The sequence below is a fragment of the Gopherus evgoodei genome, chromosome 3 (genome assembly GCF_007399415.2).
Source record: "Gopherus evgoodei ecotype Sinaloan lineage chromosome 3, rGopEvg1_v1.p, whole genome shotgun sequence".
NCBI lineage: Eukaryota > Metazoa > Chordata > Testudines > Testudinidae > Gopherus > Gopherus evgoodei.
The window spans coordinates 125,562,243-125,587,222 of NC_044324.1; the positions used below are offsets into that span (position 1 = coordinate 125,562,243).

Consider the following 24,980-nt stretch of genomic DNA (forward strand, 5'->3'; position numbering starts at 1 on the left):
GGGCTTTTTTTAAGGAAGAATAGTTTTCAAGCACTAAGGTTTTCAAGCACTAAGGTTGCTTAACAGTTGCTTTGTTTTGATAGCTATGGCAAAAGAGAATGATTTTTCCATTGCAGTATATTGGTTTTTCGAAGATACCACACAAGGCAAATTCATTTAAGATGTTTTAAAGGTAAGAACTGTAGTATCACACGCATGTGTGGATATATTTTCCAACACAAAATTTGTCTTCAAATGAAGATAATTTTGGAAGTATATATGAGATGTTTAGGGTAAAACCATTATAGGGGCATAATTATCCCCAAAGTAAGTGGTATAAACCCAGGAAATTCAGAGTTAAAGTTGAATTTAAGAAATCCAAACATGAAGGTATGGAGATGTACTTTTCCTTAATCGAACTAAATTCTGCCCTATAGTAACATCATGCAGTAACTAGACAATTGTAATTAATGCATAATAGTTGTTGAAGTTACATGTTCGATTAAACTGTTTTTTAAAGACACATTAGATTTTTTTTTAATCCCTCCACCTAGATTACACACTGCATGAAAAGATGTGTTTTAATTTGGATTAGCTAACCTACATTTGCTAACTTGGGTTCGAATAACAGTGAAGACACAGCAAGTTGGCTTTTTATCTGGGTTAGCTGCTCAAGTTGAAGCCTCTAGGGCAGCTCAGGGCTGAACTTGAGTTGCTGAGCCAAGTTAAAAGCTGTGTTGCTGTGCTGTTTCAACCCAAATACCTCCAACAGGGTTAGCTAATCTGAGTTAAGACCACACCTTTTTACAGAGGCAACATGCAAATGTTGATAGTGCAGCACAATTTAAAGGTTCAGGAGGAGGGGTGTCTGACCACCTCACGTCTCAGTGTAGACATACCTTTGGTGTCACTACAGAGCAGAATTAAGGTTGTTTGGGTGCCACGATTGGGCACCGCTGCTTTAAATGCAAAACTCACGTTGGCCTTAACTATGGAGTTAACCTGTGCCTCCATAGTATTTTTATTTCATCCTTAAAATAATAAAGGGGAGAGAAAAGCAGATCTTCCCTTCTCCTTTCTTTGCCTTCTGCTCCTGTATTTTGTTACTTTTTTATCATTTTCTAAATTTAAAAAAAAACATGGGGAGGATTTTTAGCTATATATCAATTACCACTGAACTCAGTAAATACAAAGATACAAAAAATCAAACATGCATGCTGAGGAAACGTTATTCTTCTTCGAGTGCTTGCTCATATCCATTCCAGTAAGTGTGCGCGCGCCGCGTGCACGTTCGTCGGAGACTTTCACCCTAGCAACACTCAGTGGGCCGGCAGGGCGCCCCCTGGAGTGGCGCCATGGCACCGGTTATATACCCCTGCCGACCTGCCGCTCCTCAGTTCCTTCTTACCTCCCATGTCGGTCGTTCGAACTGTGGAGCGCAGCTTGCTGTTCTCCACCTCCCCAGCGATTCACTCGTCTTCTCTTATATTGTATATAGTTCGATCAATTGTAGTTAGTTAGTGTTATTTAGTAGTTTTGTTTGTTGTATTGTAGATAGTTTAACGGGATTGGGGGTTAGCCCCTTCCCCGACCCTAGTACCGGGCCCATGCCCGGCTCACCGGGCTTCAAACCGTGCACGGTCTGTCGTAGGCCGATGCCCATTGGTCATCCGCACGATGCCTGCCTTAAGTGCTTGGGCGAGGCTCATTTGACAGATAAGTGCCGGATCTGTAAGGCTTTTAAGCCCCGAACTAAGAAAGAGCGGGACGTTCGCCTCAAGCAGTTACTGATGGAGGTGGCGCTGACTCCCCACTCCTCGGCACCAGCACCGGCACCGAGATCAACCGCTTCATCGGCACCAGAGCATACCTCTTCAGCGAAGACTCCAAGTCACCGACCTTCTCCGGCACCAGCTTCTACCCGGCACCGCTCACTTTCACCTTTGAGCAAGAAGCGCAAGCCTCCTGCGGCTGCTATGTCCGCACCGCAGTCAGAGCACTTAGCCAGGCCGGACCACCTGGCACTGCCGTCTGCCACGGCATCGACTTCCACCGCACCGTTGATTCCGGCCTTGGAAGAGCCGTTGAGTCCGGTGCCTACCAGCTCCCCAGCGTGGGCCATGGTTGAGCTTGTTGTGCCCTCCACTCCGGAGGCGTTCTCCGTGGCACGGGACCTGATCGCCTTAACGGAACTTGAGCTGCCTGGACCCCCGGCACTGCCGGTGTGGGTCCCTCAATCCACAGGCAAGCCGACACTTGTAAGACCTTCTTCGCCCAGTACCTTAGGACTTCGTCGCTCTCGGTCCCAGTCCAGGTCCCGCAGACGCTCATGGTCCCACCATCGATCTCGGTCCCGCGGCCGCTCGCAGTCCCAGTACTGTTCCCCATCACGGTACCGGTCGTACTTGCGGTACCGCTCGAGGTCCCGGTTGCCGTCCAGGTACTAGCTGCACTGTTCCAGATCTTGTCATCACTCGCGGCACCGGGCTTCCCGCAGCCAATCTCGGCACGACGGCTCTCGGCACTGGTCGACCTCCCAGCACCGCGCTGATCGCAGGTCCCGGTCACAATCTCGGCATCATCAAGGCTCTCGGCACCGCTCCCCGACACCGCGTAGGGACGGTTCCAGTGGACGCAGGGACCATCACTTCACGGTTTTTGCCCCACCATGGCCATCTCTTCAGCCATCAATCTCCTCCCATGCCGGGTCGGCATCCTATTGGGACTCGGACAATCAGCAGGACCCTCATCAGTGGTCCTTTTGGACACCTTGGACCTACCATCAGAGCCAAGGTGCCCCACATCCACCGCCGCGCTCGGGCCCCACCGAACATACGGCGCCAGAGGCCACGGTGAGCAGACCTCCTCCAGCGGGTACAGAGCATCTCCCAGCCTAGGTCTCGGACGTGCAAGAACCACCCCAGGACGTTCTACAGGACCAGGAGTCACTTCAAGACCCATTGGTCCCCGGGGTCTCTTCCTCTTCTTCACCAGAAGAGGCAGTAGCGGGGACGGCCACATCTGGACTGCCCCCAATCGACCTTCGGTCGCACCAGGACCTCCTCCGCCGGATCGCTCTTAACATAAACCTACCCATGGAGGAAGTTCCTGAGGTGGAAGACCCAGTGGTCACCATTCTATCAGCGGAGGCTCCGACAAGGGTGGCCCTCCCCTTTATTCGTACCATACAGGCTCGGGCAGATACAATCTGGCAAACGCCGGCATCCGTTCCACCTACAGCCAAGGGGGTCGAACGCAAATATATGGTTCCATCCAAGGGGTACGAGTACTCATAGACTCTAGGACTGGAAGGGACCTTGAGAGGTCATCGAGTCCAGTCCCCTGCCCTCATGGCAGGACCAAATACTGTCTAGACCATCCCTAATAGACATTTATCTAACCTACTCTTAAATATCTCCAGAGATGGAGATTCCACAACTTCCCTAGGCAATCTATTCCAGTGTTTAACTAACCTGACAGTTAGGAACTTTTTCCTAATGTCCAACCTAAATCTCCCTTGCTGCAGTTTAAGCCCATTGCTTCTTGTTCTATCATTGGAGGCTAAGGTGAACAAGTTTTCTCCCTCCTCCTGATGACACCCTTTTAGATACCTGAAAACTGCTATCATGTCCCCTCTCAGTCTTCTCTTTTCCAAACTAAACAAACCCAATTGTTTCAGCCTTCCTTCATAGGTCATGTTCTCAAGACCTTTAATCATTCTTGTTGCTCTTCTCTGGACCCTCTCCAATTTCTCCACATCTTTTTTGAAATGTGGTGCCCAGAACTGGACACGATAATCCAGTTGAGGCCTAACCAGCGCAGAGTAAAGCAGAAGAATGACTTCTTGTGTCTTGTTTACAACACACCTGTTAATGCATCCCAGAATCACGTTTGCTTTTTTTGCAACAGTATCACACTGTTGACTCATATTATGCTTGTGGTCCACTATGACCCCTAGATCTCTTTCTGCCATACTCCTTCCTAGACAGTCTCTTCCCATTCTGTATGTGTGAAACTGATTGTTCCTTCCTAAGTGGAGCACTTTGCATTTATCTTTATTGAACTTCATCCTGTTTACTTCAGACCATTTCTCCAATTTGTCCAGATCATTTTGAATTTTGACCCTGTCCTCCAAAGCAGTTGCAATCCCTCCCAGTTTGGTATTGTCTGCAAACTTAATAAGCATACTTTCTATGCCAACATCTAAATCGTTGATGAAGATATTGAACAGAGCCGGTCCCAAAACAGACGCCTGCGGAACCCCACTTGTTATACCTTTCCAGCAGGATTGGGAGCCATTAATAAGTACTCTCTGAGTACGGTTATCCAGCCAGTTATGCACCCACCTTATAGTAGCCCCATCTAAATTGTACTCTCCTAGTTTATCTATAAGAATATCATGCGAGACCATATCAAATGCCTTACTAAAGTCTAGGTATATCACATCCACCGCTTCTCCCTTATCCACAAGGCTCGTTATCCTATCAAAGAATGCTATCAGATTAGTTTGACACGATTTGTTCTTTACAAATCCATGCTGGCTATTCCCTATCATTTTACCACCTTCCAAGTGTTTGCAGATGATTTCTTTAATTACTTGCTCCATTATCTTCCCTGGCACAGAAGTTAAACTAACTGGTCTGTAGTTTCTTGGGTTGTTTTTATTTCCCTTTTTATAGATGGGCACTATATTTGCCCTTTTCCAGTCTTCTGGAATCTCCCCCGTCTCCCATGATTTCCCAAAGATAATAGCTAGAGGCTCAGATATCTCCTCTATTAACTCCTTGAGTATTCTAGGATGCATTTCATCAGGCCCTGGTGACTTGCAGGCATCTAACTTTTCTAAGTGATTTTTTACTTGCTCTTTTTTTATTTTCTCTTCTAAACCTACCCTCTTCCCGTAAGCATTCACTATATTAGACATTCCTTCAGACTTCTCAGTGAAGACCGAAACAAAGAAGTCATTAAGCATCTCTGCCATTTCCAAGTCTCCCGTTACTGTTTCCCCCTCCTCACTGAGCAGTGGGCCTACCCTGTCCTTGGTCTTCCTCTTGCTTCTAATGTATTGATAAAAAGTCTTCTTGTTTCCCTTTATTCCCATAACTAGTTTGAGCTCATTTTGTGCCTTTGCCTTTCTAATCTTGCCTCTGCATTCCTGTGTTATTTCCCTATATACGTCCTTTGTAATCTGACCTAGTTTCCATTTTTTATATGATGCCTTTTTATTTTGTAGGTCACACAAAATCTCGTGGTTAAGCCAAGGTGGTCTTTTGTCACATTTTCTATCTTTCCTAACCATCGGAATAGCTTGCTTTTGGGCCCTTAATAGCGTCCCTTTGAAAAACTGCCAACTCTCCTCAGTTGTTTTCCCCCTCAGTCTTGATTCCCATGGGACCTTACCTATCAGCTCTCTGAGCTTACCAAAATCCGCCTTCCTGAAATCCATTGTCTCTATTGTACTCCCTGGTACCCTTCCTTAGAATTGCAAACTCTATGATTTCGTGATCACTTTCACCCAAGCTTCCTTCTACTTTCAAATTCTCAATGAGTTCCTCCCTATTTGTTAAAATCAAGTCTAGAACAGCTTCCCCCCCAGTAGCTTTTTCAACTTTCTGAAATAAAAAGTTGTCTGCAATGCAGTCCAGGAACTTATTGGATAGTCTGTGCCCCGCGGTGTTATTTTCCCAACATATATCTGGATAGTTGAAGTCCCCCATCACCACCAAATCTTGGGCTTTGGATGATTTTGTTAGTTGTTTGAAAAAAGCCTCATCCACCTCTTCCACCTGATTAGGTGGCCTGTAGTAGACTCCCAGCACGACATCACCCGTGTTTTTTACCCCTTTTAGCCTAACCCAGAGACTCTCAACACTTCCGTCTCCTATGTCCATCTCCACCTCAGTCCAAGTGTGTACATTTTCAATATATAAGGCAACACCTCCTCCCTTTTTCCCCTGTCTATCCTTCCTGAGCAAACTATATGTACACCCTCCCCCTTGTTCGTTAGTAGTCCAATCCATTAACGAACGAGAGCGCTACGGCCAACAAGCCCTTGCGCCTAAATTGAGGGAGGCCAGATGCATGGACTTGTTGGGAAGGAAGATCTACTCCGCGGGAGGCCTCCAGCTCAGGGTGGCGAATCAGCAAGCCCTCTTGAGTAGATACAATTATAACACCTGGGAGTCAGTAGGGAAATTTGTAGAGCTAGTCCCGCAGGATTCCCGCCAGGAGTTCTCAGCTCTCCTGGAGGAAGGGAAAAAAGTTGCACGGACCTCCCTTCAGGCCTCGTTAGATGCCGCTGATTCAGCAGCTCGAACTGTCGCCTCCGGGATTGCTATGAGGCGCATATCGTGGTTGCAAGCGTCGGGTCTGCCACCTGAGCTCCAGTATATGATACAGGACCTACCATTTGACAGTCAGAGCCTCTTTTCCCAAAAGACGGATCCTCGCCTCCAGAGTTTGAAGGACAACCGCGTGATCATGCGTTTGCTGGGAATGCATACGCCGCAGACTCAAAGGCGATCTTTCCGCCCAGCGCCCCTATCCTCCACCTCGGCCAAGACAGGACTTCTCCAGAAGGAGAGGCCATAACTCCCGGAGACGCCAGTCTGGCCCACAAGGGGGTAACAACACCGGCCCCACCAAACCACAGGCGAGACCAAAGCCAAACTTTTGAGAGTGCGCCCGAGAGCACTGTATCAATTACCTTCCAGGATCCTTTTCAGTTCGCCAACCACCGTGCCGCATTCCTCCCTGCATGGTCCCAGCTAACATTGAACCGCTGGGTTTTCAGCACGGTGGAATGTGGCTACCGTCTTCAGTTTATTTCGTCTGCTCCTTCCCACCCTCCCTCCCCGTCCCTCTTCAGGGACCCCTCTCACGAGCAACTCCTTCTGCAGGAAGTTTCGAGACTCCTTGCGTTGGGAGCTATAGAGGAGGTTCCAGAGGACCTAAGGGGAAGAGGATTCTATTCCAGATACTTCCTAATTCCCAAGGCGAAAGGGGGCCTCTGGCCCATCCTGGACCTGTGAGCTCTGAACAAGTTCATCATGAAGTTCAAGTTCCGCATGGTATCCCTGGGAAACATTATACCCTCCCTGGATCCCGGAGATTGGTACGCTGCTCTTGACATGAGGGACACATATTTTCATATCACAATTTACCCCTTACACAGAAGGTTCCTTCGCTTCTTGATAAATCGTCATCACTACCAATTTGCGGTCCTTCCCTTTGGCCTCTCCTCGGCCCCTCGAGTATTCACAAAGTGTTTGGCAGTAGTCGCCACCTACCTCCATCGCCGTCGAGTCCATGTTTTCCCATATCTCGTCGACTGGCTTATTCGAGGGACCTCCGAGGCTCAGGTTACCGCACATGTAAACGTCATCAAGGACCTATTCTCCCATCTAGGTTTGATCCTCAACCTAGACAAATCCATTCTGCTTCCTACTCAGAGAATAGAATTCATCGGGGCCATGCTGGACTCGAATCTTGCAACGGCCAGTCTACCTCCACAGAGGTTCCAGGCTATAGTCTCCCTCATCCAGAGGCTTCAAGCCTTCCCAACAACCTCTGTCCGTACCACCCTCGCTGTACTCGGCCACATGGCTGCGTGCACTTTCTTGACGAAGCACGCAAGACTACGCATGTGCCCTCTCCAGACTTGGCTTGCCTCACTTTATCGTCCGCGCAGGGATGCCCTGGACATGATAGTCGCAATCCCAACAAAAGTGCTGGACTCCCTCAACTGGTGGCCGACACCCTTCCTGGTGTGTGCCGGTCGCCCGTTCCACCCACCACAGCCTTCGGTGTCGCTAACGACGGACGCTTCATCCCTGGGCTGGGGTGCACACTTAGGGCACTTTCACACGCAGGGCCTTTGGTCCATGCAAGAGCTGAGTCTGCATATCAATGTCCACGAACTGAGAGCTGTCCGACTGGCGTGCCAGACCTTCCAACACCATCTACAGGGCCGTTGTGTTGCAATTTTCACGGACAACACAACGCCCATGTATTACATAAACAAACAAGGAGGCATACGGTCTTCCCCCCTTTTCCAAGAGGCGATGCGACTGTGGGACTTCTGTATAGCCCATTCAATAGACCTTGTAGCCTCCTTCCTTCCGGGAGTCCAGAACTCTCTCGCAGATCACCTGAGCAGGTCCTTCCTGTCCCACGAATGGTCCATCCGTCCGGACATCCTTCTTTCTGTATTCCGGAAGTGGGCCTTTCCCCAAATAGACCTATTTGCCTCCATGGAGAACAGGAAATGCCAGGTGTTCTGCTCCCTTCAGGGCCGCTCCCCGGGCTCTCTGTCGGACGCGTTCCTGATCCCCTGGAAGGGACGTCTTCTCTATGCCTTTCCACCCTTTCCCCTAGTCCGCAGGGATAGGGCCAGACTGATCCTGATCGCTCCGACATGGCCGAGGCAGCACTGGTATTCCATGCTGCTTGACCTATCCCTAACGACTCCTATACCGCTGCCACTCTGCCCGGATCTTATAACGCAGGACTTTGGCAGGCTTCACCATCCGGACCTGCAGTCCCTGCACCTGACAGCGTGGCTCCTGTCTGGTTGAACCAATCTGAGCTCCGCTGCTCTGTCCAGGTTCAACGGGTCCTTTTGGGAAGCAGAAAACCCTCCACGAGGGCGACATACCTTGCCAAGTGGAAGCGGTTTTCTCTTTGGTGAGCACGGCGTTCCCTAGTTCCGGAGGCAGTTTCGATCCCTATTATCCTGGACTACTTGTGGTACCTCAAGGAACAAGGATTGGCACTCTCGTCAATAAGGGTTCTTTTAGCCGCAATCTCCACCTTCCATCGGGGGAGTCGAACAGTTCCACCTTTTCTCACCCGATAGTTTCGAGGTTCCTTAAGGGCTTGGAGCTCCTCTACCCACCGGTTAAGCCTCCTTCCCCTTCCTGGGATCTCAACCTTGTCCTGACTCTGCTCACAGCCCCACCCTTTGAGCCCTTAGCCACTTGCTCGCTGCTGTACCTGTCCTGGAAGACGGCCTTCCTGGTAGCTATCACATCAGCCAGATGGGTTTCCGAGCTCCGTGCTTTAATGGCAGACCCTCCATATACGATCTTTCACAAAGATAAGGTACAGCTACGCCCGCACCCGGCTTTTCTTCCCAAGGTGGTCTCTGCCTTCCATATTAATCAGGATATTTTTCTACCAGTCTTCTTCCCGAAGCCGCACGCATCACGCAGGGACCAACAGCTCCACACCCTGGATGTCCGCCGAGCCCTCGCCTTTTACATCCAGAGGACAAAACCCTTCAGACGCTCGCCCCAGTTATTTATAGCAGTGACGGAGCATATGAAAGGTATGCCTATATCTTCTCAGAGGATCTCATCATGGGTAACGTCCTGTATCCGGATGTGCTACGACTTGGCCCATGTCCCGATTGGCCGTCTCACCGCCCACTCTACCCGGGCTCAAGCCTCCTCGACCGCCTTCCTGGCGCACGTTCCCATCCAGGAGATATGCCGCGCAGCTACCTGGTCGTCAGTGCATATGTTCACTTCTCACTATGCGCTCGTTGTGCAATCAAGAGACGATGCCGCCTTTGGCTCAGCGATCTTACACTCCGCAACGTCTCACTCCGACCCCACCGCCTAGGCAAGGCTTGGGAATCACCTACTGGAATGGATATGAGCAAGCACTCGAAGAAGAAAAGACGGTTGCTCACCTTTGTAACTGTTGTTCTTCGAGATGTGTTGCTCATATCCATTCCACACCCGCCCTCCTTCCCCACTGTCGGAGTAGCCGGCAAGAAGGAACTGAGGAGCGGCGGGCCGGCAGGGGTATATAACTGGCGCCATGGCGGCGCCACTCCAGGGGGCACCTTGCCGGCCCACCGAGTGTTGCTAGGGTAAAAGTCTCCGACAAACGTGCACGCGGCGCGCGCACACCTACTGGAATGGATATGAGCAACACATCTCGAAGAACAACAGTTACAAAGGTGAGTAACCGTCTTTTGTTTGGCAACTGTGTGTCACAGGTTTGGGGAACAAGGAGTTATTCTGTCTGCCTTGTCCTAAAGTGAAGCACTCTAATGAAGAAGTATGGACTGCTTCTCTCAGGAGAGTTTCTTTATGAAGGTCAGACCTTGAAATAACTATGTGAGAAAGGACTTGAGCATGCTCTGAAAGGAATCATTCCCAAGAGCGTGTAGGTTGTTTTTAGTCTAGCTTTGGTTACACTTTCTACATTCATGAGTAAGTGCAATTGTTTTTCAAATCTTAATGTAAGGCCCCAGTCCTACAAAACTTTATGCCTGTGCTGACCTTTTAGCTTGGGCAGGGTCCCACTGGAACTCTATACCAACTAGTCTCTTTCTAGGATTAGAATCAAGAAGTTGAAGATGGAGTGTATGTACTATGTACTTTGACCCAGATTGTCAGTGAAAGGATTAAATGCCTTCAAGGAGGTGACAGAAGAGAAGCCATTTTTAGAGCTTTAATTGCCTACACATTAGCCTATCCTATTACCTGGATGACTTTTCAGCATTCCAGTCAGCTTATAATAGATAATAAATGTGTCTGGCTAAAAATTGCTACAAACCTTTCTGCAATTGGGTATTTAACCCAGTGAAATGGGAGAATGCCTGGCAGTAATTTGCATCTGTTGACAAGCATAATTTAATCTGTAGAAAGCCCAGAGGTATGCCTTTTTTTATACAAAAAATGAGAAGTGCCCAGTAATATAAAGTCTGTGTGGGAAAGAGATATTGCTATTAATTATTGTTCTACAGCAGTTAAAATTTAAAATTGCAATCATTTTAAAGCTACTAGATCAGGTCTTGAGCGCCCCACGTGTCGTCAGGGTTCAGATATTTTTTCCTAATCTGGAGCACACCTATAGTCATGTTACAGGCAAAAGTACTATTGAACTCCACAGTTCTTTCCCCAGTGTGATGACTGCAGAATCAGCCCCTTCTTTCTGATAACTCTAATGCTGGTCTACATTTAAAAATTAGATTGACCCAGCTATGTAGCTCAGGGATGTGAAGAATTCTTTCATCAGCCTCGCTGCCACCTCTCAGAGAGGTGGATTAACTACATCCATGGAAAACCCCCTTCCATCTATGTAGGAAGCATCTACTCAGGGCACTATAGTGGCACAGCTGCAGTGCCGTAGCTGTGCTGCTTTAGCAGCCATAGTGTAGACATGCTCTAAGAATAAATGAGTTGTCATCTTCAGACATAGTATATACTTTTGCAGTTATGGGAATGACTTGATCCAAAACCCATTAAAGCCCAGGAATGTCTGTTGATTTAATGGGTTTTGAATCAAGCCCTAATGCTTTTCCCATTGAAATAAATGGCAACATTTGAGTGGCAGCATCATTATATGCATATTTCACTCACTGAGGCTTGGGCTACACTAAAAAGTTAGGTCAACCTAGCCACGTTGCTCAGTGGTGTGTAAAATCCACACTCATGAGTGATGTAGCAAAGCTGAGCTAACCTCCTGTGTAGACAGTACGAGGTCAAAGCTACTCGTTGATTTCTGTTGACTTAGCTACTGCCTCTCTTAGGCCTGGTCTGCACTACACGTTTAAACCGATTTTAGTAGCATTAAACCGATTTAACCGTGCACCCGTCCACACAACGAGGCCCTTTATATTGATATAAAGGGCTCTTTAAACCGGTTGCTGTGTTCCTCCCCGATGAGAGGAGTAGCACTGAAATTGGTATTGCCGAGTCGGATTAGGGTTAGTGTGGCCACAAATCGACGATATTGGCCTCCGGGTGGTATCCCACAGTGCACCACTGTGACTGCTCTGGAAAGCAATCTGAACTCGGATACAGTGGCCAGGTAGACAGGAAAAGCCCTGCGAACTTTTGAATTTCATTTCTTGTTTAGCTAGCGTGGAGAGCTCACCAGCACAGGTGACCACACAGAGCTCATCAGCACAAGTAACAATGCAGTCTCCTGAGAACTGAAAAAGAGCTCCAGCATGGACTGCATGGGAGGTACTGGATCTGATCGCTATATGGGGAGAGGATTCCGTGCTAACAGAACTCCGTTCGAAAAGACAAAATGAAAAAACATTTGAAAAAATTTCCAAGGCCATGATGCAGAGAGGCCACACCAGGGACTCAGTGCAGTGCAGAGTGAAAGTTAAGGAGCTCATACAAGCCTACCAGAAAACCAAAGAAGCAAACGGAAGGTCCGGGGCAGGGCCGAAAACATGCTGCTTCTACGCTGAGCTGCATGCAATTCTAGGGGGGTCCGCCACCAGTTCCCCACCCCTGTACTTGGATTCCGAGGTGGGGGTGGTAATCTCAGCCATGGCGGGGAAGATGAGGAGGAGGAGGAATAGGAGGACGAGCTTGCAGAGAGCACACAGCACTCCGTTCTCCCCAACAGCCAGGAGCTTTTTCTCACCCAGATGGAATTACCCTCCCAGCCCTCCCAAGCTACTAGTCCAGACAATGAAGGCATGGAAGCAACCTCTGGTGAGTGTACCTTTGTAAATATAAAACAGGGTTTAAAAGCAAGCTTTTTTTACTGATTAATTTGCCCTGAGGACTTGGGATGCATTCGCGGCCAGTACAGTTAACATGTCTGGGGATGGAGTGGAAATCGTCCAGGGACACCTCCATGAAGCTCTCCTGGAAGTACTCCAAAAGCCTTTGCTGAAGCTTTCTGGACAGGGCAGCCTTATTCTGTCCTCCATGGTAGGACACTTGACCATGCCAGTAATGGAGCAAGTAATCTGGTATCATTGCATGACAAAGCCTAGCTGCATATGGTCCCAGTGATTGCTGGCATTCAAGCAACATCCATTCTTTATCTCGCTGTGTTATCCTCAGGAGAGTGATATCGTTCATGGTAACCTGATTGAAATTCAGGAATTTAATTAAGGGGATAGAGATGGCCATTCCTACTGGACTGTTTCTTGTTGTTTAAAAGAAATCCTTCCTTGCAGGTAGCCAAGCAGGGGGAGGGGCGGGGGAGGGAATGGCGCTGAGCTTTTTCACGTTTGGCTAGCAGGGATCTTCCCTGCTACCAGCCACGCGGTGGTGGGGGAAGGGGGATGTTTAGCAGTGATCTTCCATGATACCTGCCACGCGGTGGGGGGAGGGGTAAAGCGATCGTCCCAGAGAATTGGATTTGTGGGGGAGTGGTTTCTGCTGCTGCATGTTAACAGGAAAGAAGCAGCACTGAATGGGATTTGCTTGGTGTTTGGGAAAGGAGGGCACTGTGTATATGAAGGCTGCAGAAGCCGAAAGACAATGGCTTACCATGGCCACATGCAAATGGAATTCTGCTGCCCGGACCTGCGTCTGTGAGATCTCTAACACCAGAGCCGCAGGCACTCAATATTAAGATGCAAAATGCGACCTTGTAGTGAAATCACATGTGCGATGTAAGGTGAATAGTGTTGTTCACCGTGAAAGAGTATAAGCATTGTTCTGTAAAATGCATCTTTTTAAATACTTCTCTCCCTTTTTTTCCTCCCTCAGGCAGCTGCAAATTTTTCAAGCCACCCTACTCCATCCCGAAGGCTATCTCAGATAAGGCGATGGAAAAAAAAAGACGCGAGATGAAATGTTCTTGGAAATCATGGAAGTGACCCGCAATGAAAGAGCTCATCTGAATGAGTGGAAGGACATGGTATCGAATTACAAGAAAGATGCCAGTGAACATGAGGACAGGAGGGACCAACATGAGGATAGGAGGGACGAATGTGAGGAGAGGAGAGACACTTGAGATGAGAGGTGGCGGCAGGAAGATCAGAGGTGTAGGCAGGAAGATCAGCGGTGGCGGGATGCAACACTAGGGCTGCTGCGTGATCAAACTGACATCCTCTGACGTCTGGTGGAGCTTCAGGAACAGCAGCAGGGTCACAGAGTGCCGCTGCAGCCGGTGTAACCACCCTCACCATGTTCCATACCCTTCTCACCCAGATGTGTAAGAATGCATGGGGGTAGGCTCCGTGCACCCGCCCACTCCACCCCCGTGGACAGCCTAACCAAAAGGCTGTCATTACTTTGAAATTTTTTTAGTGGCCTTTTCCTTCCCTCCTATCCTCCTCCCAAACCACACCCGGGCTACCTTGTCAGTTCTCTCCCTCTTTTTATAATGACTTAATAAAGAATACATGATTTTTAAATGATAGTGCATTTATTTGCTTAAGCAAGCTATAATCGAAGGGGGAGGGTGGGTTGCTTACAGGGAATGAGTCAATCAAGGGTGGGGGTTCATCAAGGGGAAACAAACACAGCAGTCACACTGTACCCTGGCCCATGATGAAACTCGTTTTCAAAGCTTCTCTGATGTGCACCGCTTCCTGGTGTGCTCTTCTAATCGCCCTGGTGTCTGGCTGCGCGGAATCAGCGGCCAGCTGATTTGCCTCACCCTCCCACCCCGCCATAAAGGTCTCCCCCTTACTCTCACAGAGATCGTGGAGCACACAGCAAGCAGCAATAACAATGGGGACATTGGTTTGGCTGAGGTCTGAGCGAGTCAGTAATGTGCGCCAGTGCTCCTTTAAACGGCCAAATGCACATTCTATCACAATTCTGCACTTGCTCAGCCTGTAGTTGAACAACTCCTGACTACAGTCCAGGCTGCCTGTGTATAGTTTCATGAGCCATGGCATCAAGGGGTAGGCTGGGTCCCCCAGGATAACTACAGGCATTTCAACACCCCCAACTGTTATTTTCTGGTCTGGGAAGTAATTCCCTTGCTGGAGCCGTTTAAACAGAGTAGTGTTGCTGAAGACTCGAGCGTCATGAACCCTTCCTGGCCATCCCACATGGATGTTGGTGAAACGTCCTTTGTGATCCACCAGTGCTTGCAGCACCATTGAGAAGTACCCCCTTGCGGTTTACGTACTGGGTGCCCTGGTGCTTCGGTGCCAAGATAGGGATATGGGTTCCCTCTATTGCCCCACCTCAGTTAGGGAATCCCATTGCAGGAAAGCCATCCACTATGACCTGCATGTTTCCCAGAGTCACAACCTTTCGTAGCAGCACCTTAATGATTGCTTTGGCTACTTGCATCACAGCAGCCCCCACAGTAGATTTTCCCACTCCAAATTGATTCCTGACTGACCGGTAGCTGTCTGGCGTTGCAAGCTTCCAGAGGGCTATTGCCACTCGCTTCTCCACTGTGAGGGCTGCTCTCCTCTTGGTATTATGGCGTTTCAGGGCAGGGGAAAGCAAGTCACAAAGTTCCATGAAAGTGCCCTTACGCATGTGAAAGTTTTGCAGCTACTGCGAATCGTCCCACACCTGCAAAACTATGCGGTCCCACCAGTCTGTGCTTGTTTCCTGGGCCCCAAATCGGCATTCAATGGCTAGAACCTGCCCCTTTACCATCAGGATCTCCAAAGCGCAGGGGCCCGCGGTTTGAGAGAATTCTGTGTCCATGTCCTCATCACTCTCGTCGCCGTGCTGCTGTAGCCGCCGCCTCCTCACCTGGCTTTGCAGGTCCTGGTTCAGCATAGACTGCATGAGAATGCGCGAGGTGTTTACGACGTCCACGAGTGCGGTCTTGATCTGAGCAAGGTCCATGCTTGGTGTGCTATGACGTTTGCACAGTTCACCCAGGAAAAAAGGCGCGAAACGGTTGTCTGCTGCTTTCACGGAGGGAGGGGTGAGGCTGTACCCAGAGCCGCCCGCGACAATGTTTTTTGCCCCATCAGGCACTGGGATCTCAACCTAGAATTCCATGGGGCGGGGGGAGATTGCGGGACCTATGGGATAGCTACGGGATAGCTACCCACAGTGCAACGCTCCAGAAATCAACGCTAATCTCGGTACATGGCGCACACTGCCGAATTAATGTGCTTAGTGTGGCCACGTGCACTCGACTTTATGCAATCTGTTTTACATAACCAGTTTATGTAAAATCGGAATAATCCCGTCGTGTAGACGTACCCTTAGGGAAGTGGATTACCTACACCACCGAGAGAACCCTTCCCATCAGTGTAGGTAGTGCCTACGCTGAAGCATTACAGCAGTGCCACTGTAGCATTTCCAGTGTAGATAAGCCCTCAGGTGAATCCACACCTCTTACCCTGCCACCCCAAACGACCTCTGTTCTGCAGAATTAGTGTAGCTTTATTGTGCATGGGAGTGTGTGTGTGTGTTGCAGAACCCTGCTGTGTACAAGCAGCCTCCTGGATGGCATTGTACAGGAGAAAAAGAGGATGGGGCTGGGTTGATCTGAAGCTGCGTGCATTTCTTCTGTTCTCTGCCAAAGGTGAACCAGGTAAATCAGCTGCAGAGCTTCTGTAGCCTGATGGAGGAGTCTTCCTCCCCTGCCACCAGTTTCTCCTCCAATCTAATGAGGGCTAGAGTTGCCCCTTAGTGACATACAATAGAAAATAATGTGTTTATTGGTTGTCAATTTTTTTCTCTTTGGGTTGTATTTTGTTGTTGTTGGGTCATTCCACTCAGTGTACAATCAATAATATTTCCCTAAAGCCTTTTTGTCCTGGTTCAATTATGCCATTTTATTTAACACTAACCCAAGGCTGCAGCCCTTACGTTTTGATAAGTGTCACTGAAATTAATGGCAGTTTTGTGTGTGTAAATCAGGAATCAGGCCAGTTTGTAAACATGAGGCCAACAGATGCTAGAAATGAAGGGATTGTTGGATGAGTATCTGAGGGTGGAATTAAAAATGAGCATGCAATGCAAATGCGAGGGGAAAAAAAACAACCTTTTGGCAAAGTAATTTAACATTTGGAAGCATTGTAATTAGCCATCTTGTTGCTATTTCCAGTTATTAAACAATTCATTTTTTAATTCCATTCCATTGAATTTATTGGTTAGTGAATCACGTAAATGTTGTAAAGTTAATAGAAGAACAGTTAACGATGTTTGGTTTATATTGTGAGGTTTAGTTCTTATCCGCTTTAGAAAAAATATGTTTAGCAAACCATTTTAATTAAGTGGTGCTTAAAAGCACATTCACACTGAGTGGAGACATGTTTTTAAAACATATCAGTTGTTCCCTGGTGAACCCTACACTCTCTAATGTTGACCAGGACAAGTGAATACATTAAAATTTTTTTTTAATACTACAGTATCTACACTAGGGGGTAACATGTTTGTAAAACCCACTTAATTAAAATGTATTAGTCAATCTTTCTAAAATGTTCCTTTTTTCCAGAGTATATGCAGACTGGAGCTTGTGGCCCTATTTTAATTGAAATTGATTGATTACTAATTAACTCAAGTTAGCAAACATCTTTGTAAATGTTAATCTAGACACTCCACATTTCAGGACAGTAAAGTTTTTGTTTTATGCCCTAGGATGAAATTTAGGGTAAAGTTGTGAATGGGTGACCTGGAATGATCATGGAGTGTCTAGATTAACATTTACAAAAGAGTTAGCTACTTCAAATTAATTGGCAGTGTAGGCATAGATCAGGGGTAGGCGGCCTATGGCACGGGTGCCGAAGGCGGCACGCGAGCTGATTTTCAGGGGCACTCTCACTGCCTGGGTCCTGGCCGCCAGTCCAGGGGGCTCTGCATTTTAATTTAATTTTCAATGAAGTTTCTTAAACATTTTTAAAACCTTATTTACTTTACATAGAACAATAGTTTAATTATATATTATAGACTTATAGAAAAAGACCTAAAAATGTTAAAATGTATGACTGGCACGCAAAACCTTAAATTAGAGTGAATAAATGAAGACTTGGCACAGCACTTCTGAAAGGCTGCCGACCCCTGGCATAGGTAATGTTCTCCATTTCTGATTCAGTGGGCAGTGGCTCAGTGCAGCACTTTTTCCCCCCAACAGCTTCTATCATTTTTTCTGAAGAAGAGCTCGGTAAGCTCGAAAGCTTGTCTCTCTCACCAAGAGAAGTTGGTCCAATAAAAGATATTACTTCACCCAACTTGTCTCTAATTTCCTGGGACCAACTGCATACAAGAATACTGCATACAATATTTTTTCTGATAATTATCCCACATTTTGTTTCCTTCCTTTTAAAAAAAAGATTTATTTAGAAGTGGGAAATATTCCACTGTTTGGTAGCTTGGGAATGCGTCTTTTTTGTGCCTCTAACACATACATGTCAAGTTAACTGAGTCTCTGTCTTGTCGGCTTTATTGCTTCCCAGATGGTGTCCCAGCTTGAAGCCCAAATAGCTAAACTGACTGAGCAGCTGGAGAATCAGACCAGATTGCACCAGGAGGCTCTGCAAAGGGCCAGGAAAGCAGAAAAACAATTTGAGACACTCCAGGATCAGTTGATGCGTCTGGATGGGGAGTTGGTGTCTGGAGACGTGATGCAAGATGATCTGAAGCTTGAGAAACAAAAAGTAACAACATATGTTATTTCCAGTTTTGGGAATGTTTTTCGCAAGCCAAAGATATAGCTGAGTGTATTTATTGTATTTTAGTGTAGCGGTTCTCCATCAGGTCTGTGACCCCCTGGGGGTCCACAAGCCCTTTCAAGGGGGTTGTGGGGCCCCATGACTGAAGCCCTGAACCAGCACCCCCCACACGGCTGAAGCTGGGAGGTGTGGGACTGAAGCCCCGATCCCTGGCACCATCCTGGGGAGCTGAAGCCGGGAGGTGCAGGGCTGAATCCTGGATCCCCGAGCTCTGGTGCTTCCTGTGGGGCAGAAGTCCTGAGCCCATAGGCAGAGTTGGAGACTTGAAGGGCATTGCCACTCACCCCCAATTGCAGCAAAAGGTCATGAAAGTCCCGGAGACGCAGCTCCATACCCCTCCCTATCTCCTCTTCCTGCCCCATGGCCAGGTCGGAGGCTGGAAGCCGGAGCTGGGCAGTGCGGGCTAGCTGCTGCTTTGGCTGGTGTCATGGAGCACCCTTTGCTCCCACAGAGGCAGCTGGTTAGGAGACCCGGCTCTGTGGCTGGCAGACCCCTCCGGGAACAGGGACTGCAGAGGAGCCCTCCCAGCACACAGCCCCTAATACTCTTCTCCCTACACCCTGAGCTACCCCACTGCCTGCACACAGTCCCTAGCCACGCCCATCCCTGCACCCTGAACTATCCCTTGCCTGCACACAGCCCCTAGTACCTCTCTCCCTGCAACCTGAGTGGCCTGCTGAGGTGAGTCAGGGGATGGAGGTGGCACTCCCTCCCTGGACCCCGCCATGTGGAAGTGGCTTGAGCCCTGCTGGCCCCTGCCCCCCCAAATAGAAGTCAAACTACGCCTATGCCCAAGGCTCCTGCCCTGATGCCCCCGCACCTCTGCTGGGGCCTGGAGTTTTATAGCCTGTCGAGAGGGGCCTCAGAAACAAAAAGATTGAGAACCTCTGTTTTAGTGAGTTCACATGCTGGTGCTTTAGGGCATATAAAACTTTTAAATAAGGGCTTGAAATATTAACTGATACCTAAAGGACTAAACTAACTAGCCAGAGAGGTAGAGAAGAAAGACAAAGGTAGGTATCCAGGTTATCAGTCCAGGTTCAATGCTTTGGTGAGAAGCCAATGACTGTTTTGAGTTGTCTACCAGACTGCTGTCTCTGGACATTGATCCTCCACCTTTTGTATCAGTGTCTTGCTAATACAGTAAATTTTGGTAAATGTCAACCTCCACCTCTAGCTACAGGAAGGGAGATGGAGCTTTCTGTTTAATCATCCACTTCCCCCATAAGGGAAGAGGCTTTTCATTTTTTTACTTGTCTCCAGATGTCTGCTGCAAGGAGGTGGTGTGAGGAAGAGGTCTTTCTTCACTGCTCTGCCACCCTTCAGCAGTCTCTCTATAAAATAGAAGTTCTGCTCCTCAATGAATAGCTCCAGTTCCTGCCTCTTCTGACATTAGTAGCTTTTCCAACCAGCAGCAGCATTAATCGGAAAAGATTCTTGACAGTTTCACCCTCCTGGATGCTAAAGGCAGCCTTGAAACTCAACCAGATCTTTTTAATTTACCTCTGTTGCTGTTTTGCAAAAATATGAGTGGCAGCAGACAGGCTTGTGCTCTTTGTCTGCAGAGTTTTATGTCATTGTCTTCTGAAAAGGGTAAGGGAAAATAATAGAAAAAAACAACTAAAATTCACCAGAATGCATAGAAAACCTTCCAGTTGTTCCCAGATTCCTGTTTTATTTGAAAAATCATCCCTTAAAAATGTTGTTACCCTTCTTCTGCTACACCCAGCAAGGCTTCCTCCACTTGTACCTCTATGGCAAGCTAATTTTTGCTGGATTGTTAATAACTAATGCAGGCTTTAAGAGATATCATATATTTCTTTTGTATGGCGTCAAATCAAACAGTATTATTTCAAATGATCTTTCCTGGCCAATGTTAATTTTTCCAATGTGTTGGATAAATAATTTAAGCAGTCAGAATAAGCGACTGACGTTTCAGATTTCCATTTCTTAAGTATTCATTAGCCTAACTCTGCGTAGACGTTTTACGGGGCCAACAAAATGTATTCAGCAATAAGAGCAGGGACCCAGTAATTTGGAGAGACAGTCCATGCAGGATAACATACTGGACCCAATGCTGCAAGGATCAGTGCTTAGGATTGGATCCAATATTTATACAAAGATGTTTACATACCATTGCCCCCTTTGGCCAGAGTGATTAGCCAATAGTAGGGTATTGTAGGGTTGTTTCCATCAGGAGGGGAAATCAATGAGTCAGGTATATTCTCTGGTGCAATCTAGTTTGTTTCCAAACATGTAAACAATGTCCTGTTTCCCTGAACACAGTAGAAACAAACAGACAGTTTTCTTGCTCCCTAAACTACCCCTTTGGGCAATTCTGTGCCCAAGGAACTCTATCTCTTTGCTCCCTCTCAGGGTCACCACTCTTTCTCTCATTGTCCATTGGCTTTTTTTTAAACAAGCAGACATGCACAAACACACACAACCCTTGCCAAACAATCCCCTAGCCATTGCATTTGCAACCTATCCCAAGGAAATCCATCAAACCATACGGCTTAGCTTCTGATCAGGCCTCAGCATGCAGCATGTTGCCTTCAGTGGTGGCTTCTGTTTTCTCCAGCTATCTCACTACATCAAAGAGTTTAATTGCTCCTTCCACTTAGCCTGAAAGAAGGGTGCTTTGTGCACACCTGTCAGCATTAACCAAGTTTGTGATTGTCTATACATCAAAGACCTGCTTGGTTGCAGCCATTAACACCGCCTAACCATGCTTTTCTTTTCAATCTGAGTTCTTACAGAGAAGTTACTAACACCAGACATGTTCAGCAAAATACTCCTTTTAAAGTCATTTGCATTGAGCCTTATTTTTTTTTTCAGGGTCCTAGTGACTAGGGCCAGGTCTACACTACAGACCCATATCAATGTAACTATGTCACTCAGGAGTATGAAAAATCCACATCCCTGAGTGATGTAGTTATACCGACCTAACCCCCTGTGTAGGCAGTGCGATGCTAATGGGAGAGCTTCTTCTGCTGACATAGCTACTGCTTCTTGGGGAGGCTGATTAACTACACAAATGGGAGAAGCTCTCCCATTGGTGTAGTAGCATCTTCACTAAAATGGAACAGCGTGCCGTAGTACTGTATATGAAGACAAGCCTCCTTCCTTAGAGACTTGGACAAAGCCCTGGCTGGGATAATTTAGTTTGGGATTGGCCCTGCTTTGAGCAGGGGGTTGGACTAGATGACCTCCTGAGGTCCCTTCCAACCGTGATATTCTATGATTCTATGAGAGAGAGGCTGGCAGGGCCCTCAGCCAAGCGGCAGATCTAGAAGCTAATCTTCTTACATGAGCAAAATTACTGATTCCTTGTGCCTCTTGCCTCCTTGTAGTCTGATTCATCCTCATCATCACTCCCATAACCACATTGGTCATTGGGGCACCATCACTGATTAGCAATCAACCAATTGTCTCCACCCCTGATGATTGTGTGTAAGTGCTTGAGTCTCTGTGAAGTCCATTCCTGTCCACTCTTTTATGTTGTCAATCCATCTCTTCTTCTGTCTACCTCTTCTTCTCTTCCCCTGTACTGTCCCTTGGAGGATGATCTTGGATAGGCCAGATGATCTTGTTACATGACTGTACCACTTCAGCTTGTGCTTCTTCACAGTCATCGGTAGGTCTTCATATGACCCAGCACGTTGGGTAATGATGTTGCAGAGCTCTTCAAGTGCAAAGTCCTGCACTTAGGATGGAAGAGTCCCATGCAGTGCTACAGACTAGGGACCGAATGTCCAGTTCTGCAAAAAAGGACCTAGGGGTTACAGTGGACGAGAAGCTGGATGTGAGTCAACTGTGTGCCAACAGTGTGGCCAAGAAGGCTAACGGCATTTTGGGCTGTATAAGTAGGGGCATTGTCAGCAGACTGAGGGACGTGATCATTCTTCTCTATTCGACATTGGTGAGGCCTCATCTGAAGTACTGTGTCCAGTTTTGGGCCCCACATTACAAGGAGGATGTGGAAAATTTGGAAAGAGTCCAGTGGAGGGCAATAAAAAATGATTAGGGGCCTGGAGCACATGACTTATGAGGAGAGGCAGAGGGAACTGGGATTGTTTAGTCTGCAGAAGAGAAGAATGAGGGGGGATTTGATAGCTGCTTTCCACTATCTGAAAGGGAGTTCCAAAGAGGATGGATCTAGATGGTTCTCCGTGGTACCAGATGACAGAAGAAGGAGGGAAGATCTCAAGTTGCAGTGTGGGAGGTTTAAGTTGGATATTAGGAACAACCTTTTCACTAGGAGGGTGGTGAAGCACTGAAATGGGTTACCTAGGGAGGTGGTGGAATCTCCTTTCATAAAGGTTTTTAAAGTCAGGCTTGACAAAGCCCTGGCTAGGATAATTTAGCTGAGGATCAGTCCTGCTTTGAACAGGGGGTTGGACTAGATGACCTTCTGAGGTCCCTTCCAACCCTGGCCATGTTGTGGCCATGTTGTGGGGCAGGGAGAAGTGCCTGATTTTTCCTCTCCTATCAGGGGAAACCTGAATTGTCTCCTAAGGGAAGGGCTTGTGATCATGTTGGGAGGAGGGGGAGGCATTGCTGAGTCCCAGGGTTGAGTAATTCTCTGGTGATGGTGGTCATTAAGTTACTAATTGTCATTCACTTGCTGCAGAAAATGGCTGGTGATGGCTGGGTGGATGTTAAACAACCATTTGGTCAATACCTTGTTTCCTGGGAGTTGCCTTCTGTAACTTCTCTAATTTCCTCCCACTCTCCTGTGAGTACAAATTCTGGTTCTAAGGACCTGGTGCTTGGATCCCATATTGCCTTCCACTGGGATTGGGAATTAGTGCCCTGACATGCAAATCCTTCTATTGTGCCAGTATAGATCCTGCTGTTAGTACAGCTATTTGCAGGTGCCCTTGTGTTTAGCTGAAACTTTGGACGTAGTTTAGTGGGGATGGACTCAGAGACTGAGAGCTAAACTGACACTACTATCCTGCTGTGTGGATCCCAGTGTGCTTGTACTGTGAATTTTTAGCATGCACATGTGGCTATATTTATCTCATTGTGCTGATAGTGCTATTGCCTTGGTGTGATAATGACATTAAGCTAAGATGAATCGTGAAAATAGTGTCCTGGTGTGATGGTCACTCTGTGCTATTCATGTGAATCTTGCATTTTTGTATGCTGTGTTGGTGTAGCCCTGTTGTTCCCAGGAAATTAGAGCCACAAGGTGGGTGAGATAATATCTTTTATTGGAGCAACTTTTGTTGGTGAGAGAGAGAGAGACAAGCTTTGGAGCTTTCATGGAGTTGTTCTTCTTCCTGAAGAAGAGTTCTGTGAAAGCTCAAAAGCTTGTCTCTCTCACCAACAGAAGCTGGTCCAATAAAATATATTACCTCACCAACTTTGATATATATTACACCCCTCCCCCCCGCCATATTACCTCACCCAGCTTTCCAGGAGTGAGTTTTCATGATGACATGGGAAGTGCTCTGACTGGTCCTGACTTCTCTATATCAGCCCCTCTAGCTTGCAGTGCAGCCCAGTACCTAGGGGCTGGGTGCCTGCAGCACTGAGACTCTGTGAGATCAGGGACTCACAGACCCAGCTGGGAGGGGAAGGGCACTCCTCCTCAGCCTCTCTCTCTTGCTGCCTCCTTTTCCCGAGTGGCCTCATGATGCACAGAGCCAGCGTGGCTAGGTGCTGCATTGGAGAGTCTCCCAGTGCATCCCCCCACCCCCTCTCCACCATATGAACCCCCAACAGACCCTGCCCACCTCTGTCCAACTGTCTCTTATGCAGGGGACTGTGCCTCCCCCCTGCTCCTCTGTGCTGCCTGCTTCCAGGGGCCACAGATTGCAGCGCAGCCCCCTCAGGAGAGATGAGAGGGACTGTCCCACCGGGTGCGTGCGCAGCCCCCTGGAGAACCATTTTGTCCCATTATATCCGAATTCGTGTTATATTGAGGTAGAGGTGTAATCTGGTATGTTGGGTGGCACCTTTTTTTATATGTTCGCTCCCCCTGATGTTAGAACCTGGCTACACTGCTGGATAGAAGATTAAGAAAGATCCAATAGTTGAATCAGTAGATCTCTTCTGCGTACTGTTTATGCTGCTCCTCAGTCCATCATCACGTCCTCTGTGTACTCTCTCCCAGCACCTGACCTCACATCTGCTGTCTCTGGTTTTATTCTTGTACGGTTATCTCAGAAAATATTCACGTTGTTTCAAACCTCATCCTAGATAAAGTATAAGATAGGGGCAAAATCTAGTTGGATTTAAAATGTCATTTCTCATTCCAGAACAATTAAACAAAATATTACACAGCAATGTCATGTATGACAGTATAATACAAATTCGACTTGTAGTCTACCTATTAGATCAGTTGTGCTTGGCATGTATCATGGTAGGTTATCACCAGGGATCTGAGTTTGCCATGATAACCCCCTCAAAATTCTCCAGTTAAAAAGAAACATGAAAATCTGTGTTTTTCCATGATTAAATGCTTAACTTTAGTGTCTGTAGCCACAATATAGATAGGTATCAATTGAACACAATATTTTATTGATTATATTTATAATTTTTATGCTGACAGTCCGAGCCCCACTCATTCTCCTGATTATCCAATCTGGCCTTGGTCCCAGTTAAACTGGATAAT

At 47.6% G+C, this 24,980-nt stretch overlaps 1 protein-coding gene across 1 annotated transcript in view; it reads left to right on the forward strand.

The window, feature by feature from the left end:
* Positions 1 to 24,980, forward strand: part of CCDC170 (coiled-coil domain containing 170) — a 97,153-nt gene that overhangs the window by 45,120 nt on the left and 27,053 nt on the right. Inside the window, 1 exon segment of the mRNA XM_030556593.1 lies at positions 18,080 to 18,280. Within this exon segment, the coding sequence (XP_030412453.1) occupies positions 18,080 to 18,280 (201 nt within the window).